Genomic DNA, 22,655 nt, shown 5'->3' with positions numbered 1-22,655 from the left:
TTTAAAGAAAACAAATAAGAGACACCATAAATTTAATTTATACAAACATATTTTTGAACAATATTTACTCAATTGCTAATTTTTGGACTAACACCAGAGGCCCGTTCCACAAAGCCAGCTTTGATTTTTACCCAGGTAAGTTTAGATTGAGCATACAATGATTTTCAGGCTCAAGAAGGCGGGTTGGTTTTGATTAGGTAATCTATGCTACATGGCTAACCTGCTCTGGAGCAGGTTTTATTCTGGTTTAAAAATCGCAGACCCAAACTGGATCAATCAGCCGTGAATAAAGTGACAAATCTGATGCAATAAAGCTGCTCCCACTCCCCGCACGTCTTTTTTGCTCCAAATTAGGCATGGGATGATAACGGTTTTCAAGGTATAGCGCGGTTTGGAAAAGTCAAGGTTTTAAAACCGCCAACATTTAAATTGTGAAGAAATCTGTGTTTTTAAAACGAATGAAGACAGCAGAAGTTAATGATTCATTTGAATTATTTAGCCTGACATGTTTACTGTTCTAAAATATTTTAAATGTTTCTCAAAATAAAATATATTCTGTTCAAAGGGGAAAAAGTTGTTGTTTTTTACCCAGACATTTGAAAAGAATACATTTTAGAGCAGTAACCACTATACCGTGAAACTGAAATTTTTATCCAAGATTATCATACCATCAGAATCTTATACCGGCCCATGCCTACTCCAAATTAAAGTCTTCTATGCTATAAGCTTTTGTTTTGAGTCAAAATAGTTTTGTTGCTAATAATTTGTTTTATATTATGTAAATCATGTTTATTTATATTATATATTCAAATACTTTTGAATCATCAGTTAATATTACCAATGCCTATAAATAGCATTTAAAGTCAAATATTATTATTAAAGTAAGCTGCAATATATGTGGCTATCTTTTGAGTTTGTGAACCTACCTATATTATTCAAATAAATTATTTATTGGCCTTGATATAATAATGTTTTCTTTAACTTGCTTTTACTGAATAAACAGTGTTTATTCCAGGCTTGTGTTTAAATTCATTATAAATCTGATAATGATATCTTGTAATCTTCAACAGAGAAGTGAATTGACTCTCTCATGCGCCATGTGATTGGCTGTTTGCTACACGTGTCACATTCATATGCATCCGCTCCGGGTTTGATCAGTAAATCTGAGTTAAGTTCTGAGTTAACAGATAAGGATTATATCAGGCATTGTAATACAACTTAACCTGATCTTAACCAGTTTGCATTTCTTTGGATTTGTCAACCTGAAACTATCTCTGCAACCCAGAGTTTGTTCAACTTGTTTTGTGTTACCGGCTCTAATATTTACAATCATTAACAATTAGCAGCTATTATTGAGGATCTTGAAATGGCCAAATATTAGCTGGTGAGTTAATATATATCATAATCTGTCCAAAACATTAGAGTAGACTCAATGTGCAACTTTAAAAGTGTAATGCTGTGATCTTTGGCTTGGCTAAGTTTCACTGAGCAGCTCAAATGCTGAATTCTGCCTTGTTATTTGTGGTTTGTTGTTGTAAAGCAGCAGTATGTAGCTGGACATGGAGGACTGAGAGAGTAGCTGGGAACAGAAACTCTGTGTAGTACAGTTAATGACTCATTTGAACAACTTTAAATGATTCTCTCTCATGAATCAACATATGTCTTGGGGATAGAAACTGTTGGTTAATATTCATTTCAGCAAAGTCTGTTTCAGAATAAAACAATTCTTGTGTGTTTAAGTTTTGTGTTTTAGTATCAATACACCCAGAAATCTATATTTGCTGTTATTTTACTCATCCTCAAGCCATCCAAATAATTTTTTAATGATTTCTAGCTTAAAACATGCCCCTTGGGATTAATAAAATGCAAGTTGAAAGCCATCAACACATTCAGATTCAAACATTTTTCATAAAAAATGTATACTTGTGGCTCGTGATGATACAATTAGGTCCTATGAAGCAAAATATTTGGTTTGTGCATGAAACTGATTTGAATTCCTGAGCATGTTCGCATTTTAGTCAGAAGAAGAATATTGCAGAATGTCTAAACTTACACAATCTGACATTGTTTACAGCAGAGATGGCTATAATGTGCATATTAAATTGTATGTCAGCAATATACGTGCTGATACTGCAACCTAGAGATGTACAGATCCGATAACGTGATCAGAAATCGTGCCCGATTACGCGGTTTCAGACTCAATCGGAATCGGACGATATATATCTCATTTTATATATCTAACACGTATAGGTTTGCGGTTAGACCTCTTTTTGACATTACACAGAAACTTCAATGCGTCCAGCATGACATCACTTTGTTGCAGAGACGCTATTGGTTAAATGTGACCTGCCATTCACCTTTGTAGAGAAGCCTGTTTTTATGCTAATGGAGCAGGTAGAACCTTGATTTGACTTTTTTAATGTATTACAGAAGTATCGGATTGGGTTTCTGTATCGATAGATACTCAAAATTAAATTAAATGACTCGAACTCGAGGGCAAAAAAAACCTGATCGGGACAACCCTACTGTGTTGTTGTGAAAGTTGCACACAACATCATCGGTTCATATCACTGTGTCAGTAAGCTCATGCTCTAGACTGTATGCCGAGACTGTGCTAAAGGTAATAATGTTATTTAGTTCTTTAGATACTTTAATTATTAACTAAAGAAAAAGTCACTTCTAAGCTTAAATTTAGTATGTCGCCAAATTGACTTTCCATTACTTTGGAAAACATTTTAAGCACAATTCATTCATTTATTTTTTTAACCTTTGTGTGCTGTTGAAATTGACTACCTTTTTGCTATGTTTGTGGCTGTTTTTGACTTTTATTAGAACAACATTTTTTGATTGTAAAGCCATGAGACCAAATGAACATGCATTTTTGATTTTTGGTGTTTTTCCCTGATGGGAAGAGGTAAAACTTTTTTAATTTTTACCATTTATTTTAGAATTTTATATGGAGTTCTATGTAGTAAAACAACAAATGTTAGTGTGCGTGCATCAATACACTTACTATGTTCTTATGATTTTAAGCCAGAAACTAAGCTTTTTTTTTTTTTTGCACTGCAACTGATGATCAGATCAACAGTAAAAATGACACATTTTACCTTTCCCAACAGGGTAAACCAGCAACAATAAAGAATGCATGATTATATGGTGTTATGCCTTTGCAATCAAACAAATGTCATTATAATGGAAGTCAATGGGGCAAAAACAGATACCAACTTAACGAAAGTGTAGTAAATTTGCCTAGTGTGTATTGTTGATCAAAGCGTCTTCCCAAAATATATGTCAAAATAACATTTGTCACCAAAAATCATTTAATTTGATGTAACAGAGAAAGTTGTGGCCAAATGAAGTCTCAAAATCACCCCAGACTGAATGAAAACATCCCCAACAGCGCATCAGGGTTAATAACATTTCCTTAAGTATGCATATTGTAATCATGTGATATAAATGTTATTTAAGAGAGAGTTCCCCCCAAAAATAAAAATTCTGTCATCAGTTACTTATCCTCCACTCTTTTAATGAGCTCAAAGAAAGATATACAAAAGGTTGTTGGAAAGAACAACAGTCATTCACTTCCATTATTTATTTATATATATATATATATATATATATATATATATATATATATATATATATATATATATATATATATATATATATATATATATATATATATATATATATATATATATATATATATATATATATATATATATATATGTATATATATATATATATATATATATATATATATATATATATATGTATATATATATATATGTATATATATATATATAATTTTAATTTTTTGTGTGTGTGTGTTCCTATTACTGATGTCAAGGGCTGTTTTTTCCTCAACATACTTAAGAATATCTTGTTTTGTGTTCAGCTGAAGAAAGACATTTATAAAGCTTAGAACCTCTTAAGTGTGTGTACATTGTACAGAAACTTAAATGTTCTACCCCTTTAACCAAAATGATCAGGATAGAATATTTAAACCAGAACTTTTCAAATGAACCCCCAAGTCACATTTGTTTGGAAGCAAACCCCGGTCTCATGCTCTGAAAAACCCAATGGACATATGGTTGATGAAGTCATGTGACTAGACAAACAAACCAGGCGCATAACTTTCACTTCTGCTTTTAAAGTAGCTGAAAACGAGAAGTATCTTAACACAAGCCTGAAGCTCATTATGACCCACATTTAATTATTGACGAGTGAGAACAACGGTTAGCGAAACAAATGGTAAATTGTTAGTCGTCTTGTACAGCACTGACTGCTGATATACCTAAACAGTGCTCTGCAAACACATGCACAGATGCTCCTTGCATTGCTGTGTAAATGCTATTATGTTTTATTTAAATGTGAAACTATACCCTTAGCAAGAAATAGGATAGCTGTCGATACACAGCCACTGACAGGGCCTGCAGACCAAACACAAAAGCAACATCTCAAATCTCAAAATGTGGGTCACACTGACTGAAGTTGTTTTTCCTACCATCAAGATTTTTTATTTTTAAATGTGGTTGTTTTTAAATGATGTGAACTTCAAAGTTCAGTTAAATAGTCATATTTTGATTACATCTGCTAGTTTGCAAAATCCTCCTGTATTAATGTTATCACAATGTCACACATGTATATATTTAAATATGGAGTCACTTGGTAAGAGAATCAATGTTTGATCTGGACCTTGAATCGCTCCTAGTTGTGTTGATAAAACCAAACTCTTGTCTGATTTTTGACCTACTTGCGTTTCTTCTACATTGGGAACTGACTTTTTTCTTGTTTGGCTTGTGTCTTTCTTTTAGGGCTTTGATGCAGAAAGTTTATATAGTGGGGAGAACTTCAACAAAGTTCTATCGACACTCTCAGCAATAAACATCGCTACTCAAGGTAACTTAGTGGACATGGTCTCATCTATGTTCTGTAACTTTTTCATTTTTGAATACACTGCCTGTGTAAGAAATTATTTTCTTACTTAAGAGTTTTTCCTCTGGATTCCAGTCCAAATATCAAATAATCAATCTGCTTGTTTTGTTTTTCATTATTTTTTATTTTATTAATTGTCTGTTATTTTAATACATCAGCACATACACATACAAATACAGACTCAGCTTTACAGTAGGAGAAAAATGGAAAATATACAAACAAGTACGTAAACAAGATAATAGTCAGGCTAGGAGCTAAATATACACCAGGGCCAGTCAATTAGTTTGTCATGGGGGCTAGTTTATGAAAAGCATCCCAAATGAGGTGCTGGAGAGATATGACTTGCAATATAAATGAAGACACAACAGCATATAAGAGCCCATATGTTGTATTTTTGCTCCTTAAGACACCCACGTTGTATTTTTCTACATTAAATTGTTAGTACATTGTATTTTGAAACTACACAACATCACTGCATTGTACAATGTGGCTTTTTTTTTTTACAAACATTCAAATGTTGTATTTTGAAGCACAACAAAAGCAGTGCATTGCTTAAGTAGGCTTGTATATTTAAACACGATCATATGTTATGTTTTGAACTGCATAACAGTTATGGATGCAACAATTATAGATGTTGGTTGTACGATTATATAGTCTGAAAAATAGTCATGGTTTCACGGTTATCACGGCTGCGCACGCAAATTGGCATATATTCTAATATTGGAAATGACACTTTTTTTGTTATTTTCTCACATTTTCTCTGTGAATGTACTACACCCTTTAAAATCATAAAAGTACAGTAAGGTGATTTACTGTAAATATTTTTCTTCAATATTTATGTGCTTTACAAATATGAATTAAAAATATGGGTAAAATCTATCCTGTAGTAAGTCAGTTTAGTCCCTAGGAAAGTGAGCACACATTAGATCGATAAGCTTACATCTAGGTGAAATACTGTAAATATCTTTTCCTATATTTGAGTGATGTTTACATAAATGAAGGGGAAATGTGAGAAGATAACATTTAGGTGCTTTAGCTAATGTGTACTGTATGCTTATGACAAGAGATATTGCCTTTTTCTGCTTTGTATGTGTCGTATAGTTAGAGCTATAGTAGCCTTGTTACCTGTAGTAAATCAGTCTGGCCTTTAACCATATACTGGAATCTTCTAGAAATACTTTTTTTTTCTGCTTTGCATTACTGTGCGTTTTGTTTCTGTCGATGTAATTTGCAGATGATCCCTAAAACTGCATGTGCAAATGTCTGGCGAATATCAAACCCAAAACCAACTTTAATAAGCTAGTGGGTGATTAGTTTTCTAGTATTTCCCATTTCACGCTCCAGGGCTTGTGCAGCTTCACGAAGAAGCTGAGGAACAGACTTCGCCGTGTTTATACTGTCAAATGTCCTGAATAGTCCTCCTCGCTGCAGCCGTGACAACAAAACATAATACTCTCCTTGCACCATTGGCCGCCGTATGTGGGTGTGGCCAGCCCGGAATGCATTTTCAATTTCTTATCGTCTTTCATTCGTCGCTATGTATTAAATGAAAATAGATTCTTTTTATTTTCATTTTCATTTTGCAGCAAACATTGCACATATGTCTTGGAAAGTGCTAACTGAAATACAGAAATACATTGCCAATTTACATTATACATTATCGTTTTGTGTATTACTTTTCAAATTGAATTTTGCTATAAACATCCCACGGTGTTATGCTGGAAATGTAATCCTGCATTTCCTAGACGTGAGTGTAAATGCATTTAGGACAAATAACATTTAATTGATCATTTTGCTACAGTTTCTGCTTGTACTTTATACACATGAAATTCAGTTTGTGTATTGCGTTTTCAATTTAAATTTGCAACTTAGAAAGCAATAAAATGTGGATACAATTTACATATTAAAACCGTGTTTGAAATGAGAAATGCAAACCAAACATTGCACATATGTTCTTGGAAACTGAAATGCAAATTGAAAAATAGAAATATTTTGACATTTAACATATTGCATTGCCATTTTGCATATTACATTTCAAAATGAATTTTGCTACTCATATGCTTCCATAGTCCAACACATTCTCTACTCCACCATACAACAAATAAAATTCCAGAGAAAAACTAAATTTTATCTTAAAGAGTTCTTGTAGAAAATGATGCATTTTCTTCCAAAAAGAGATGATTTTGTCACAATACCAGACACAGTGAAGGAATGTTCCTTTGCATTTTTACAGTTAAAATAAAGATCAGAGGAGTTTCTGTAAATCTTTTTCAGATGTAAGGGTGTAAGATAAACTGAATTTGTAATTGAGTTCATAAACACTCAGTGAAGTGCATTTAGAAAACAAATTGTTACATATTCATTTGATTGTTTTTAGAGAAAACTTGGTTACATATTTTAAAATGTTTTATGCGTCTAGAAAATGCTTCCTGATTTAAGAATGTTTTGATATTTGGTCTTGAAATGACAAAAACTAAGAATAGCATTTGTTGCAGTGTAGATCAAGGCAACATGAACACAAAATTATGATACTTCAGTCAATAATTAAGGTGATAAATGTCAAATCTATATTAATTTTAGAGTTTATAGGTATATTGTTTTTCTCTTGGGCTAAAATTTAATTTACACTACTTTTTTTATTGTCAAAACACAATATATGTCAATGTCAATCAAATTAATATTTCACAAATTAGATATATAGATTTATTGTACCTTGTATTGAAACAGATTTTTGTTCCCTGTCTTGGCGGACATGATGTTGAAGTGTATTTCTGCTCATTAAAAAAATTAAATCTGCTTAAATCTCTTTAAACATTCTGACTTATTTAAACTAAACATGAGCAGTATCATTCATAATATAGTTTAGATCAGGGGGGTCCAAACTGGACGGTCTCGTGTTCTCGTGAAGACTGTTCTTGCCAAGTTACCTTGGAAGAACGAACACGGGAGGTCGTGAGAACACAGAACGCATCCTTTGAGAAATGAAATGCTGCTTTCTTCCAGATGGTCACATGACCTTCACGCATTAAATTTTTTTTTTTTTATAATTATTTTTTAGGGGTTTTCACCTTTAATGGACAGGACAGTAGAGAGTATTGACAGGAAAGTGTGGGGAGCAGAGAGAGGGGAAGAATCGCCATAGGACAGCTAGTCGGGAATCGAACTCGGGTCGCCGTGAGCACCAGAGTGCATGTGTCGACGCACTAACCACTACACCACTGGCGCCGACACCTTCATGCATTTTTAACGGAAAATTATTTAAATATTACAGCATTTATACAACAATTTATTATATTCCCACTTTTTCAATATATATATAATATGCTCAAAAATCTTTGCACAATAAAAATAAAATATATTTTAATATGATATTCAGCAAATAAACTCCCTTAATGTGCTTATGCCTTTATTAAGATTTTCATGGTAATGTTTACTTTCACCGTCTCATTTAGGGAAACTCCTAAGATAAAAAGGTTATATCTCTGAACCTTTATAATAAACAGAATTCTGTGCTTTCTACCTCCTTTATTCAGACGCAATGACTTCTGGGACTTCTCGAGTGAGTTTTGCTCTCAAGTCTACGCATCCTTGAATATCAAGAACACATCCGGGAACTTTCGCATATTGAGAAACAGCCCTAGAAAGATTAGCTTGTTCATGTGTGTCTAATTGGGATCGGACCGAGTTTCGGGCACCCCTGGTTTAGATCATCATAATTATAGTCATGAAATGTAACACTTTATTAATGTATTTTAGTACTGTATTTTTATCTTCGCCCCAAATGATAGTCATATTACAAGCAATATACTAGGCAGAGCAGACAGTCTAACACAGTGGTTCTCAAACTTTTTTCACCAAGTGCCACCTCGAAAAAATTGGTCTCTTCAAGTACCACCATAATGACCAGTATTAAAATACAGTAGCGTAGCAGGCCTAATTAAGCAGCTCAGCTTTGCACAGTTTAAAAACCAGGCAGATTAATTCCTCTTATCAAGAATATTTATTATTGTCAGCCACTTTAAACATTATAAATAGTTTGAACATTTGCACTGTGCTTACAGGTAAATAAATAAATAATGTTTAAATTAAATGTGCTTCTAAAAATGTAATTAAAAATGGTACTGTTCTTAAAATGTAAAAAAGAAAACTGCTGTGCTTAAATGTAAAGTTTTAACATAAAGTCATATTCATCAAACATATATATAACATATATATTCATCAAAACCTGGAAATGTTCCTCGGACCTCATAAATATAGGCTATATGTCACCATATTAATATAAAAACTCTTTTTGATAATTTTTTAAAATATATGTTGCATGTATATATGACTTATTTGTATATCTTTGAAATCTAAACATTAACTTGTATTTTAAATATACGATTTGGATTTAAATATTTAAATTAGAAATTAGATCTGCTTACTGCACATTAGAGTAGGCTTTGTGTATCCGAAAAGAAAGTCATTAAACCATACCTGTCAACATTGGGATATAAAAATACAGGATACGCCACCAACAACCCTTACAAATATGGGAAGGAGATTAGCTACAAATGATAGAATACATAACAAACATTAGAAAATTGAAAACAAAATAAAAGGTTTAGCCTATTAAGTGTTCATTTTTTTAAAAACTTTAATCATTCATCGATTTCTCCGTGTACCACTAGAAGGAAGCCTGTGTACCACTAGTGGTACACGTACCACAGTTTGAGAACCACTGGTCTAACACGTACTGCTACACTGTAAACCCCAATAAGTTAAGGTAACTCAAACCATTTGATGAAATTGATAGCAACAAACCATTTAAGTTAAAAAACTAATCTTAATGAGGACTGTGAACTTAATCCATTTGAGTAAACAAAGCAATTTTGGGCACAGTAAAACCCATTAAATGAAGAGAACTCAAACCAACGGAGTACTGTCAAACCTACTAAGTTAAGGCAACTCAAACCGTTTGAGAAAACAATTTAAGTTAAAAAACATGTCTATATGAGTACTGTGAACTTACTCCATTTATGTTGATGTAATGAGGTATTTAATTAACTCATTACCTTAACCCTGAGTTCAAAACTCTTTTCAAATGAGTAGAATTAACTTTCAGTCAATTTTGAGTTAACTACACTCGTTTTATTTGATGAAGTTGACTGTTGGGTTTCACAGTGTATGCGCAAGCCTCATATCAAACACATTTTTAGAAAATTAGCTGCTGCTGGTCACTTATAATCTACAAAATAAGTCTCTGTTTACAAGCAGGATCTTCATAATCACTCAGTGTTATCCTGCTGATGGAAATGAGCCACGTCTTTCCTGTTGCGCGTTCCCTCAGGAGATGTGGCAACAACTGTCCTCCTCCATCCCACTAGACTGTTTTATAACCATTGATTCAAAAGTGGTTCAGTAATCATATATTTTTAAAAGGATTATTTTACTTGCTGAATAAAAATTTCCTTATAATTTGCTCATCCAATAGTCGTCCAAGATGTTAGATTTAAAATGTAATTAATTTATCTTTTTAACCGAAATAGCTTGGATCTCAGAACTAGGGCCAGATAAGCTTTTGTGGTTAAAGTGCATACTTGTATTCCTCGGGTGGGATTGTTTTGAATCCTTTGAAGCTCCATTTGCATGTTCAATCCTACCACAGACATCCACTATATTGATATGATTCTTGAAATGTTTTTGACTAAAGAAAGAATGTAATGAACCTTTTTAGATCACGAGGGGGTGACTAAATTATCAGGAAGCTTTCATTCTGGAAGTGAACTAATCCTTTAATTCCTTTATCACTTCAAGATGATCTTTCAAAGAATACTGGAGTAGATATCACATGCCTGTGCAAGTTTATCCCAGTGAAATGCACAATAGGCTATTTAATTTAGTTGAAGAGCGCAGTAAACATGAGATACAAATCGCATTTCTTTCTCAGGATGAGCATGACTGACCTCTTGTATTTGCTCTGTGATCGTCAAGAGGTGATTTGTCTGGGGTCGTGGCCGCATCTGTGTCTTTCAGCCGCAGCTGCTCTCGACTACTGGAGGCAGCAGACAGTTGCTTTTTGTAGGGCCTGTCTGAACGGCTGACTGCATCTGCATAAGCATGCGGAATTCATCAGGCATGTTGTTATTCTCCACTTTTCTTCCTTGTCATATGTTTCCCTGAGTTCCCTGTGGTTGTTGCTTTTAGAGGACTGTGAGTCTGGCTTGTAACTGTTTGTTTTACACGTTTGCTGTATGTACATGTAAAACGTTTTTAGATAAAAACAGACAGAATCTAAAAATTTAAATGGCTGTATAACATGGCATGTGTTGGACTTTTGGCGTATTTTACATTAGTCAATCATTTATTAATGCATTTATTTAAAAAAATAACATTGCATTGGTGACAAAAGCACATGAAATTTTTAACATATGTTGTGTCATTATTTGAGAACACGTGATCACATTGTGAGTGTTGTTTTATTTGAGAAACACACTATCGTCATATGTATACATACACAAACACTCAAAAAAGCATTCGCAACACTAGGGCTGTGCGATTTGGGGAAAATATCTAATTTAGATATTTATTACAGATATTGCGATTTGATTTGCGATTTAATTTTGTAGTCAAGCTTCAACTCAATATTCTGTATCGTAGCTTCTTACTGTTAAAATGCAGTGAGTGTTAGTTAAAAAAAAGAACGGAAGATATTAACTAACTCCAACTTTTATTCAAAATTTGTTTTTAAATATTCAGAAATGAAACAAATTTTTATGACGTTATGGCATTAGTTCTGGTGCCTTTGTGATGTTTTTTTATATGGTGTAACAGCTGCAAACAACTCTGAAATTGTACTTTGCTGTTGCTTACTACTATTGAGTGTCAGTGGCAATACTTTTAGTTGACTTTGTAGCAAGACACTCCTCATTTAGCCGCCTGTGGTACTTTTTAGGTGCTGGCTGTTGTATTTCCTCGTGCTGTGGCAACAATTCTGCGACAGCTCTTACAAAATGACTTGTTCTTGCTCTGTGTCTGTTAGTTTGAAACCAAAATATTCCAATATTGCCGACATGCTGTTTTTCTTTGATATGAATTCATCCTTTTATGCTTCTGAAGTGGCAGACGCCATCATCCCACTTGTTCGCGCTCTCCTGTTTGTTTGTTTTATTGTGGGTGTTCCACATAGTTCGGTTGTGCTATTCTGATTGGGTAGAGAGCGAACGTGTGCTCATTCAGTTGGCTAGTAAGACTGTCTCACACAGACGGCATTTGCTCTGGCTGGGGGAAATTATATAGTACATATATAGTCCATATTGCAGCCTCCTGCGATTTTTAGCTAATCGTAACGTAAATCACGATTGCTATTTGATTTCGATTAATCACAAAGCCCTACATAACACCTATAAATAGTTTTTTTAGTAACAAAATTAGTTTAATTTGAAAACTGATATACTACTTTTGTCCAGTAAAATGATAATAATAATAATAATAATAATAAAGTAATTTAAATTTTAATTAAAATAATTTTAAAACAAATGTTTTTCGCCTTAGTCCCTTTATTAATCCAGGGTCGTCACAGCGGAATGAACCACCAACTTATCCAGCATATGTTTTATGCTGTGGATGCCCTTCCAGCTGCAACCCAACACTGAGAAACACCCATACACTTACATTTAAACACATACACTACGGCCAATTTAGTTGACTCAATTTACCTATACCGCATGTGTTTGGACTGTGAGGAAAATCGGAGCACCCGGAGGAAACCCACACAAACACGGGAAGAACATGCAAACTCCACACAGAAATGCCAACTTACCCAGCCGAGCCTTAAACCAGCGACCTTCTTGCTGTGACGTGACAGCAACAACCCTCTGCACCACACATTTCAGTTTCATATGCATACTAATCATTTAAATATATATATATTCCAGTATTATTCTGTTCAAACCCAGCAGATTAGACTATGTATTTCACATGTCATGCTCTTACTGTTATTGAAGTATCTGCTTTATTAAAAAATATTGAAAAAATTAAAAAATGAATATTTAAATGCAAATTTATTTCATGCATTACATATGAAATTATTAAATTACAATTAAACAACTACTAAAATGCTTCGACCATGCAAATGAGACAAAATGCAATTGTTTCTTATGTATCTATTGCATGACTGCCTCAATTCACAATAATTATATTACATGTAAAAGAAAGGCCAAGATCATTTTCAAAAATGACCTTTTAGTAATAAATGAAGAGTCAATTCTGTTTGAATCAACGTTGTGGTCAATACGCTGGTCAGTAATTTTCCTTTTTGAGTAAATCTCCTTTTACTTTTGCAATGTTGGGGAACTGTTAATCATTCCAAACAGCACTAATCTCTTATTTATTATTAGACCTTAAATATGTTATCCTGTTTACCCATGACCCAACTTTCAATGTTTGCAAATAGCTTGGCAAACTCTATATTAAAGTAAGATTAAAGAGATGTGTTGGTTCTTAAGAATGACTCACTAATGAGGGCAGATCGATTTGACTGGATTTGTGTTAAAACGGTCTCTATGATGAAACAGTGAGGGCTTCACTCTGAAGTGTGCTCAAGGCACAGAGAAGACGTTTCTCGTCTGGCTTTATCTGGATTCTCTGTTGTGTTGGCTGTGGAGCGCTTGGAGCAGGTTCACACGCGCTGTTTGTACGCCGCGGGTGTTCGGAAGGAGCCTGCCGTGAAATCCAGCAGACGTGCTGAGCTTTTATTGTGTAGATGGAGAGGGCGAGAACAGCGACGTGTGAGTCAGTGAAGAGACCCAGAGGCCCCTGTGGAGCCGGAGATCTGTCAGGACTCAGAGAGCAACAAACAGGCCACCTGAATGTTTGCTTCTGTCATGAGTACCACGTGCCTTCTTCTCGCTAATTTTCATCTTGTGAATGATGCATTGCACACAGCAACTTAATACTTTTAATCAATGTTTGTAAGATTTGATGGGAAGTGTTCGATGTGGGTTTTAAGAATTGTTGTGGCATAAAGGGATTGTTCACTCAAAAACAAAAATTCCATTATTTACCCTCCCAGGGATGGGTTGCAGCTGAAAGGGCATCCGCTGCGTAAAACGTGCTGAATAAGTTGGCGGTTCATTCCACTGTGGCGACCCCGGATTAATAAAGGGAGTAAGCTGAAAAGAAAATGAATGAATGTTACTTACCTACTTCTTCCAAACCAGTTTCTGTCTTTTATTAAAGAAGATTTGTTTAAGAATGTTGAAAATGGGTAGCCATTGACCTTTATGGTGTTTTTTTTTTATTCTGCTATTGATGTCAGTGGTCGACCAGTTTCCACCGTTCTTTACAATCTTTTGTGTTCAACTACAAAAAAAGGAAGAGGAAAATCGTAAAGATTTGGAACCATTTGAGGGTAAATAAATAGTGATTATTGTCATTTGTTGGTGAAGAATCCCTTGAATGTCATGTTTTAGGCCTTGCTTAGGATTGATCCTAACTACATGTGTTTCTTTTCCATGTTAAAAGGAGTTTTTGTCCTAACCAGTTTGTAAAGTTTCTATTTTAAAGACTGTTTATGTTTCAATGATGTCGTGACTGAGCAACATTATTAATTACTATGACCACGATCACCTCAGATGCTGATTATGTGCTTTATTCAGTGTTAAAGGGCACCTATTTTACCCCTTTTACAAGATTTAAGAGAAGCCTTTGGTGTCTCTAGAATGTGTAAAGTTTTAGCTCAAAATACTCATCAGATCATTTATTATAGCCTCCAGAATCTGCCCATTTTGGTCTCTGAATACATTGTAGCTGTTGTTTTAAGTAGCCTGTGGCTTTAAATCCAAATGCGCTGCTTCTCCCCACCCACCGTTCCCACGTGCGTGTCTGCTTCTCATGCGTTTCGTCAGATAAACAGCAGTCAGTGATCGAGACAGACTCGGATGAAGCTCATTTGTCAAAAATGAATTGTATTTGTGGTGGAGTTTATTCAAGGCTTTCTGAAATGATGAGTCTCACACAAATGCTGTTTGCAGTACACACACATATTTTATGTTTACTGACACCATGTGGCTGTGGTGATTATAAAGGTTAAGAATTACATAGTGATTTTACTGTCTTTATTACAAACATGCTCTGTTTTAAAAACATTTTAAGTTTATAAACTTCACAGAAAAAAATCACAGAGAGTTGGAACAAATATTTTAAAACCAGTTTATTGCAAAAAAGTTCTGTGTACATGTTATTATAGAAACATAGCACCTGTCAATCAATTTGGTGGGTGGGGAAATCCACATCTACGTCATCTTGCGGTGGGCCTCAAAAGCACTGGCATTTGGGTCATGTTTTAACTTGTTGGGTTTCTATCACTCCATTATGACTGTGGACACACTAACACTCAGTTCGGTCCAAACAGCTTACAAATTTTCATCATAGGTGCACTTTAAATGTTACCTGTGTAAGTTTGAATACTATTTTTGCATTACATTTATTGTCGTACTGAATATGGCAGCAGATAGTTTACCTCGTATCTTTAAAATAAAAAGAAAACTAGCTAACAGTTTAAACATGAAGATTGGAATTTTGATTCATCGTACATTAGCCAGCGTTTGTTTTGTTAATGACAATTTCCTTGTTGTTCATTCCCTTGCTTGTGCAGTGCATATGTTTCTGTCGTGTCATGTCTGGTGTGAACCGACAAATTGCTTGTCGCTGGAATCTTGTCATATGTGGGGTTTTTTTTATTTCTCAAAAAGTCATTTCTCTTTGACACTTGTCATCAACATAAGCTGACAATAATGTGTCTGGCATTCTGCAGTTGTTTGTTGTGACCCATATGCAAGTGTATTGAGCTGTGGACTATTGGCACAGATGACAGAATTATGGTTGGTTGAGGGAATGAGAGCTGTTTAAAGATAACCGAGTGACCTGACATGATTCTGTCTGTACTACATTTTGGCTTTGGACTGGCCTATTTGCATAACCGAGGTGTGAAGCATTTTTAAAATTCTTTTGACTTTGTTGTCAAATGATTCAAGCTGCTAGAAAATGCTGGAAAATTTTGCACAATCTTGTACTGTATTTATGTTCACATGCATTACTATTCAGTAGCCTCTTATGCTCGCCAAAGCTGCATTTGTTTGATGACAAATACAGTATGAAGGGTAGTTTTGTAAAAATAACTCTTATATAGTTTATCATATTTTAAAAGTTGTTTTCAACAGTCATTCTTTAACAGTCAACATTCGGTCTCCAGTGTCACATGTTCACATCCTACAGAAATTATTCTATTATTCTTATTAAGTGCTTAAAGTTGCCATGAAATGGAAGTCAAGATGATACTTTTTTCCCCGTATGATGATGTACATCTGATTAAAAGACTCCTCTTTTAATCAGATGTACATATGCAAATTATTTTTAGCACATGGCAAATGATTTTTTGCAAAATAATGAAGTGCACAGAAACATTGTTTATCACAAGTACTACTATATACAATACACTACCTGACAAAAGTCTTGCCATCAATCCCAATTGTAGGAGCAACAAATAATAACTTGACATCTAGTGGATAATTTGGAAAAGTGGCAGAAGGTAGATTTTTCTGATGAATCATCTGTTGAACTGCATCCCAATCACAAATACTGCAGAAGGAACCTGCATGGACCCAAGATTCTCACAGAAATCAGTCGAGTTTGCCAAAGGAAACATCGTTGTTTGGGGTTACATTCAGTATTGGGGTGTGCGAGAGATCTGCAGAGTGGATGGCAACATCAACAGCTTGAGGTATCAAGACATTTGTGCTGCCAATTACATTACAAACCACAGGAGAGGTTTGGGAAAATTTTTCAGCAGGATAGCACTACTTTTCATACTTCAGCCTCTACATCAAAGTTCCTGAAAGCAAAGCAGATCAAGATGCTCCAGGATTGGCCAGCCCTATCACCAGACATGAACATTATTGAGCGTGCGTGGGGTAAGATAGAGGAGGAGGCATTGAAGATGAATCCAAAGAATCTTGATAAACTCTGGGAGTCCTGCAAGAACGCTTTCTTTGCCGTTATTAATAAGTTATTTGAGTCATTGCAGAGATGTATGGATGCAGTCCTCCAAGCTCATGGGAGTCAAACACAATATTAATTTATTTTCCACTGCAGCATGACTTTATATTCTATACTGTACATTATTTCTGTTAAGTCACAAGACTTTTGTCTAAGCAAAGTCAGCCCTTACTGCCCTAATTAAATAATTAAAAATCAAGGCATGATCATATTTTATTTTGGAAAAAATATGTGTAATCTAGAGGCCTTTGCCTTTCATATAAGCCACTTCTGATACCAAATGATCAACTAGAAGTCAAGTTATTATTTGCTGTTCCTAAAACTTTGATAGGAAGACTTTTGTCAGGTAGTGTATACATATACTATCATATAGATTTCATGGTGACTTTATGAAACATTTATTGGTATAAATATTAAAAGTAGTTGTGCTGCTTAATATTTTACTGTGGAAACAGACAGAAATAAAAAAAAATACATATGTATGTATTTTTTTTGATAAGTGGAAAGATTCTCTGAGAAATATTTTGAAACATTAACGTTTTTACTGTCACACTTAATCAAATTAATTTATCTTTAATTTTCATTTTATGTTTAAAGTAAAGCAAAGAAAAAAATCCCATACCAAGCTTTTAAACAGTACTGTATATTTAAAAATAGCAATGTTGGTTCATAAGGCACTCGCAAACTTGGATTTCTGATGAAATGAATCATGATTTGACAATAAATCATTTACCATAATACTTGAATTCACATTAAATCACATGACTTAAAGTAATGTGAATGTCGCACTATTTGAAGATAGTCACACTTCCTAAAGCGGCAGCATATTTTTAAGCTTGTTTTTCACATGTGTTTTAATGTGTAAGAGGTCATGCTGAGCTGAACCGTATAGCACAGAGCTGCAGAATTATTGAACTGTGTATTTGGATTTGTATCTATACACCTACAATCCATTGACCGCCCACAGATGTACTGCTCTGTAAGAAATGCTAACAGACATAGACCGGTGCTGTAAAAAATGTGTTTTTAAATATATATTTTTCTCTTTTGTGTCCAGATTGCAGTAGACCATGTCCACAGTCCAGCGCCTCTACGTCTAGCCCATCAACTCCTTCACAAGCTGCTCCCACCTTAAAGTCCAGCAGGTCCTTACGGAGACAGTCAAAAGCTGTGGTAAGAATCTGGAAGGTGCTATAAATGCTGTTAACAGTTGGTCTTCTGTAGCTACAACAAAAAAACAAATCTGTATTTTTTTCTTTATTATTATCATTATTATTATTGAAAAGCATGCCTGAATAGTCTTCAACTAAACAAAGCATTAAAATAAACTTACTGTACAAGATCATTAGTTTATGGCTTCAGTTGGGTTCAATAGATTTACTTAATTTAAAAATAAAACTTTTTATTTTATTTTGTTTTGTTTTAATAAAATACAGTTTTTGTATTTTAATCTGCATCAAATTCTTTCTCTTGTTTAGCACCAATGAAAATATTTGGTTAATGATAAGAGATAGTAAATACTGATAGATTAGACATTTTTGATGCACTATCCCTTTAAGGAAATGTATTTTTATTCAGTATTAAACAGGGTTCAATACTAAGGATTTTTTTCTACTGGCCCGATCTGGCCAGTGGTTGACATTTTTTCTTGCTCTGCCAAAATATTCACTGGCCCCACCAGAAAAAAAAAGAAGTTAATAGCTATTTCTTAGCCCCATATTTTAAATAATGTGTCAAAAATAACGTCTGTGAATCTAGAATTTAAATACTTTGAAATATTAATCAATATATAATACGCAGTATGGAAAATGTGCAGGTGTTTTATTGCAGTTTTAAATTATTTAACAAAATGGCTGACGGTTATAAATTGTTAGATAAACTGCTACTTGTGGCAAGAAAATGCATCCTCATTTGATGGATAAAAAACACTCTCCCCACTGTGACACATTGTACAGAGAGATTTTTGCAGTTTTTCCCCATGAGAGCCTTGCAGCTGTGCTTAATGATAACATACAGAGTTTTCAAAATATATGGTCTCCTTTTATAGATCACCTGGTTTTGTGTGGTTTTGTGTGTCAATTAGGGTTTTTTTGTGGAGGAAGGTTGTCGGAGGCACAGGGAATGGTCTTTTGTTGTTTGTTTGTTACTTTTGTTGTTGTTTTATTTATATTTTCTTTTGTTCTGTTCTAATGTTCTTTTCTCAAATGACGTGTCTATATTATCGGAATGTGCTGTGATGAGGAAATTTTATATTTAGTTTTATGTCTCTTTTCAGAGACTATGTGACTAATTGGTCACCAACATTAGTACTTATAGATGGTATGATGTTTCCCTTTTTTTTTTTTTTTTTTTTTCCCTTACCTCCATCTATCTGTTGGCTTATTTTTAAGGATTACTATAATTTCTACAACCCTTTGCACATTTTTTGTAAAACTTGCCTTTGACTATGTCTGTAAAAGCACATTGTACAATCATTTTGATAACCTTAAACATGTTACAAAAAGAAATAGTGCTATTCAAACCATCTTCTGAAACTGTATTCATGTCGCAATATTCATCGCAGAAAAATAAAACATCACAATATAAAAAAAAACTAAATAAAAATGGCTGACATGCCAAACTGATAGCAATCTGTGCAAAACGCACAATTTTTTGTCATGTTGTACCCACGTAACTGTCTGCTTCCAAGACGTTAGATATAGACGTTTTCTTTTATCCTCATGATTTGATGTTACAGCCATGTTGCTGTGTCTTTGCTGTACTGGTTGTTACCAGGTTATACGAAAAAAAACAATGCACTCACAACATCCAATCAGATAGGAGGAACCGAAAAGCAATCCGGTGTTTACGACATCACAGAGAGGGTAGCATTTAAAGCAGGGGTCTCAAACTCAAAATGGCAGGGGGGGCATTTCAATGACTGACAATTCATAGGAGGGCCATTTTAACATTCAAGAACAATAAAAAAGTGGAAACATGACATAATCGATGCATCTTAGTATAACAGACATGACGTTTATATTTCATGCATTACCGGTCACCAGAGTTAGACACACAGTCATTCTTCCACACAGTATACGCAGTCAAAACTCTAGCTTTTTGTTTCTTGTCATACATATTGAAGGTATAGTATTAATTGCTATGAAAATACTTTTATTATTATTAAAATAATATTATTATTCTGTTTCAACCTATTGTATTGTCCCAATAGCGTAAGAACAGCAGAAAGCGGTTTGGGGAATTTAAGTGTCTTTACTGGCAATTGTTCTTCTCAATATCTTAATTTTTTTTAAACTACAACAAAGAGGGAACACGTATGTACATATTCACATTTACTTTAACAAGTTCATTTCAACTAGCAGTACAATTTTACTAATGTACATAGTTTTAATGCAAACCTTTATACGCATATGAGGAAATTTTATTAAATGAGACCATTTGAATCAAATATAAGCAAATTGTAAATGGCCTGTGGGCTGCCAGTTTGAGACCCCTGATTTAAAGGCTTAAAAACACAAACTTTTTTCTCAATTCTAAGACTATATTTGTACGCAATTGACTAATAATAGCATTAATTAAAAATCTAAATTTAGTATAATGTGTCACTGACCTTAGGACACACTGCAATCAGACATACCATGTTGTCCTAAGCTTTTCCCTTTAAGTGATGATTCCTCCTTTGACTTTTTTATTTTCAGAAAAAAATATTATTATCTGCTCTAATAGCAGCTAAAAAAATGTTAGCTTTACGTTGGCAGCCTCCACACTCCCTGGACCGGAAACACTGAATGTATATGTTCTTGGACATCGCAAATATGGAACTGTCTGTGGCAAGGATCCTTGGCGCCTCTAAAAAAACTATTACTACATGGATATGTTCAATAACTAAGATAAAAGATATGCTATCATGATTTTTTTTTCTTTGCATTTTATTTAACCTATGTGTAAAGGTCCAATGTGTCTATCTTTGTCAAAAGTGTTCTTGTAAGAAGTTAAATGCAGAGGTTAATTTATTTATTTACGTATTTATTTATTTTTTTATTTTATTTTGTATTATTATTCTCTCGCTTTTTGATTTTTTTTTTCTCTGATTTATTTCCTTTTTTGTTAATTATTTATTATTTTCACCAGGCGTGGGTGGAGTGGCATAATAATAGAAAATGCAGTTGGTTGGTATTCTTGTCTATAACGTATGTATGCAAGATTATTTTCAACTGTTCAATAAAAATTTGATCACAATAAAAAAAATCTAAATTTAGTGACAAGGCAGCACAGTTCCCGATCTGGCCAGTAACAATCCTGACTACTATCCTGAGCATCTCTCACGCTGGCCCCGGGCAGTCCTTATTGTTGAGCCCTGTTAAAGTAAGTGAAAGCCAGTCTTACTGTAAATTGTTAGATTTTGTTTTATTTGACCATTTATAAAAAATAGCAGCACATTAAACATATTATAACTGCTTTAAATTACATCAATTATGATTCTAATACAAGTTCATTTAACATTTGTCAATTCATTTTTCCCTCACTTTTATTTGTGCATTAATTTTCACAGAAAATAAAGTTATTAGATGCTGTGTTGATTGCATTTATTATTCATTCATTCATTTTCCTTCGGCTTAGTCCCTTTATTCATCAGGGGTCACCACAATGGAATGAACCACCGCATTTATTAATTTTTTTTTACATAAAATTTGAAAGCAGAAATAAAGTAAATAATAATTCCCTCATTTTCCCAACATGCTTCCAATCAACCACCATAATTGGAGTCTTGTTCATGATCTTAATATTTTTGATTTTAATATTCACATTCATGATTTATTTCAGGATGTGTGTGTGTGTGTGTGTATGTGGCAATTTTGTTAGGATGAATGATTAAAATAATGTTTGTGATCACAGTGTAATTAAATTCAAAATAGGCTTGAGAATGTATAGCTCGTAAAGCATTACGACTCCTTCATGAACAAATGATCAGCAGTTGACTGCAAACAGAAGGGTTTCACCTGTTGCTTCTGTGTCCAGGAAATGTCGGAGAATGGAGGCGGTGGGCAGCTGGTGGTAAAGGCACGCTTCAATTTCAAGCAGAACAATGAGGACGAGCTGTCTTTCAGCAAGGGCGAGCTGATCCACGTCACACGCCAGGAGGAAGGTGGATGGTGGGAGGGAACACTTAATGGCAAAACCGGCTGGTTCCCCAGCAATTATGTCCGAGAGGTCAAGCCATGTGGTGAGTGGGCAAACCAAGAGATTCTCTTACATGCTAGCATTGTTGGAAACCTCTGGGACAAAACATCATGAAGTCCTATGCCCCAGTTTTAAAGGGATAGTTCACAAAATAAATTAAATTTACTCACCCTCAAGTTAGTTTTAAACCTTTCAAGTTTCAAACCTTTGTGGAATGGTGGAAACCTGTGGCCATTGACTTGTTTGGACTTGATGTTAGGAAAAAATATTATGGAAGTCAAAGATGATCGAACATTTTTCAAAATATCTTTTGTATTCAGCATGTTACAAACAGGTTTGGTAGAAGTTAACTGTAAGTCAGTCATGACAGAAATGTTGTTGTTGTTGTTGTTTTTTTGAGGTGAACTATCCTTTTAAGTGACTATGTATGAATGTACATCGGGTTAAATAAGTATTGAACACACCAGTTTCCGTGTCACAGGTTCCGTTGACTTTCTTGA

At 34.1% G+C, this 22,655-nt stretch overlaps 1 protein-coding gene across 2 annotated transcripts in view; it reads left to right on the top strand.

The window, feature by feature from the left end:
* The window catches only part of arhgef6 (Rac/Cdc42 guanine nucleotide exchange factor (GEF) 6), a 62,088-nt gene that overhangs the window by 3,640 nt on the left and 35,793 nt on the right, over positions 1-22,655 (top strand). For both annotated transcript variants that reach the window (XM_056471697.1, XM_056471698.1), the window contains exons 3-5: positions 4,818-4,902; positions 18,032-18,147; positions 21,994-22,198. In XM_056471697.1, the coding sequence (XP_056327672.1) occupies positions 4,818-4,902; positions 18,032-18,147; positions 21,994-22,198 (406 nt within the window). The remainder of the gene's footprint in view (positions 1-4,817; positions 4,903-18,031; positions 18,148-21,993; positions 22,199-22,655) is intronic.

The sequence above is a fragment of the Danio aesculapii genome, chromosome 14 (assembly GCF_903798145.1).
Source record: "Danio aesculapii chromosome 14, fDanAes4.1, whole genome shotgun sequence".
Lineage (NCBI taxonomy): Eukaryota > Metazoa > Chordata > Actinopteri > Cypriniformes > Danionidae > Danio > Danio aesculapii.
This window is presented reverse-complemented; position numbering and strand designations above follow the sequence as displayed.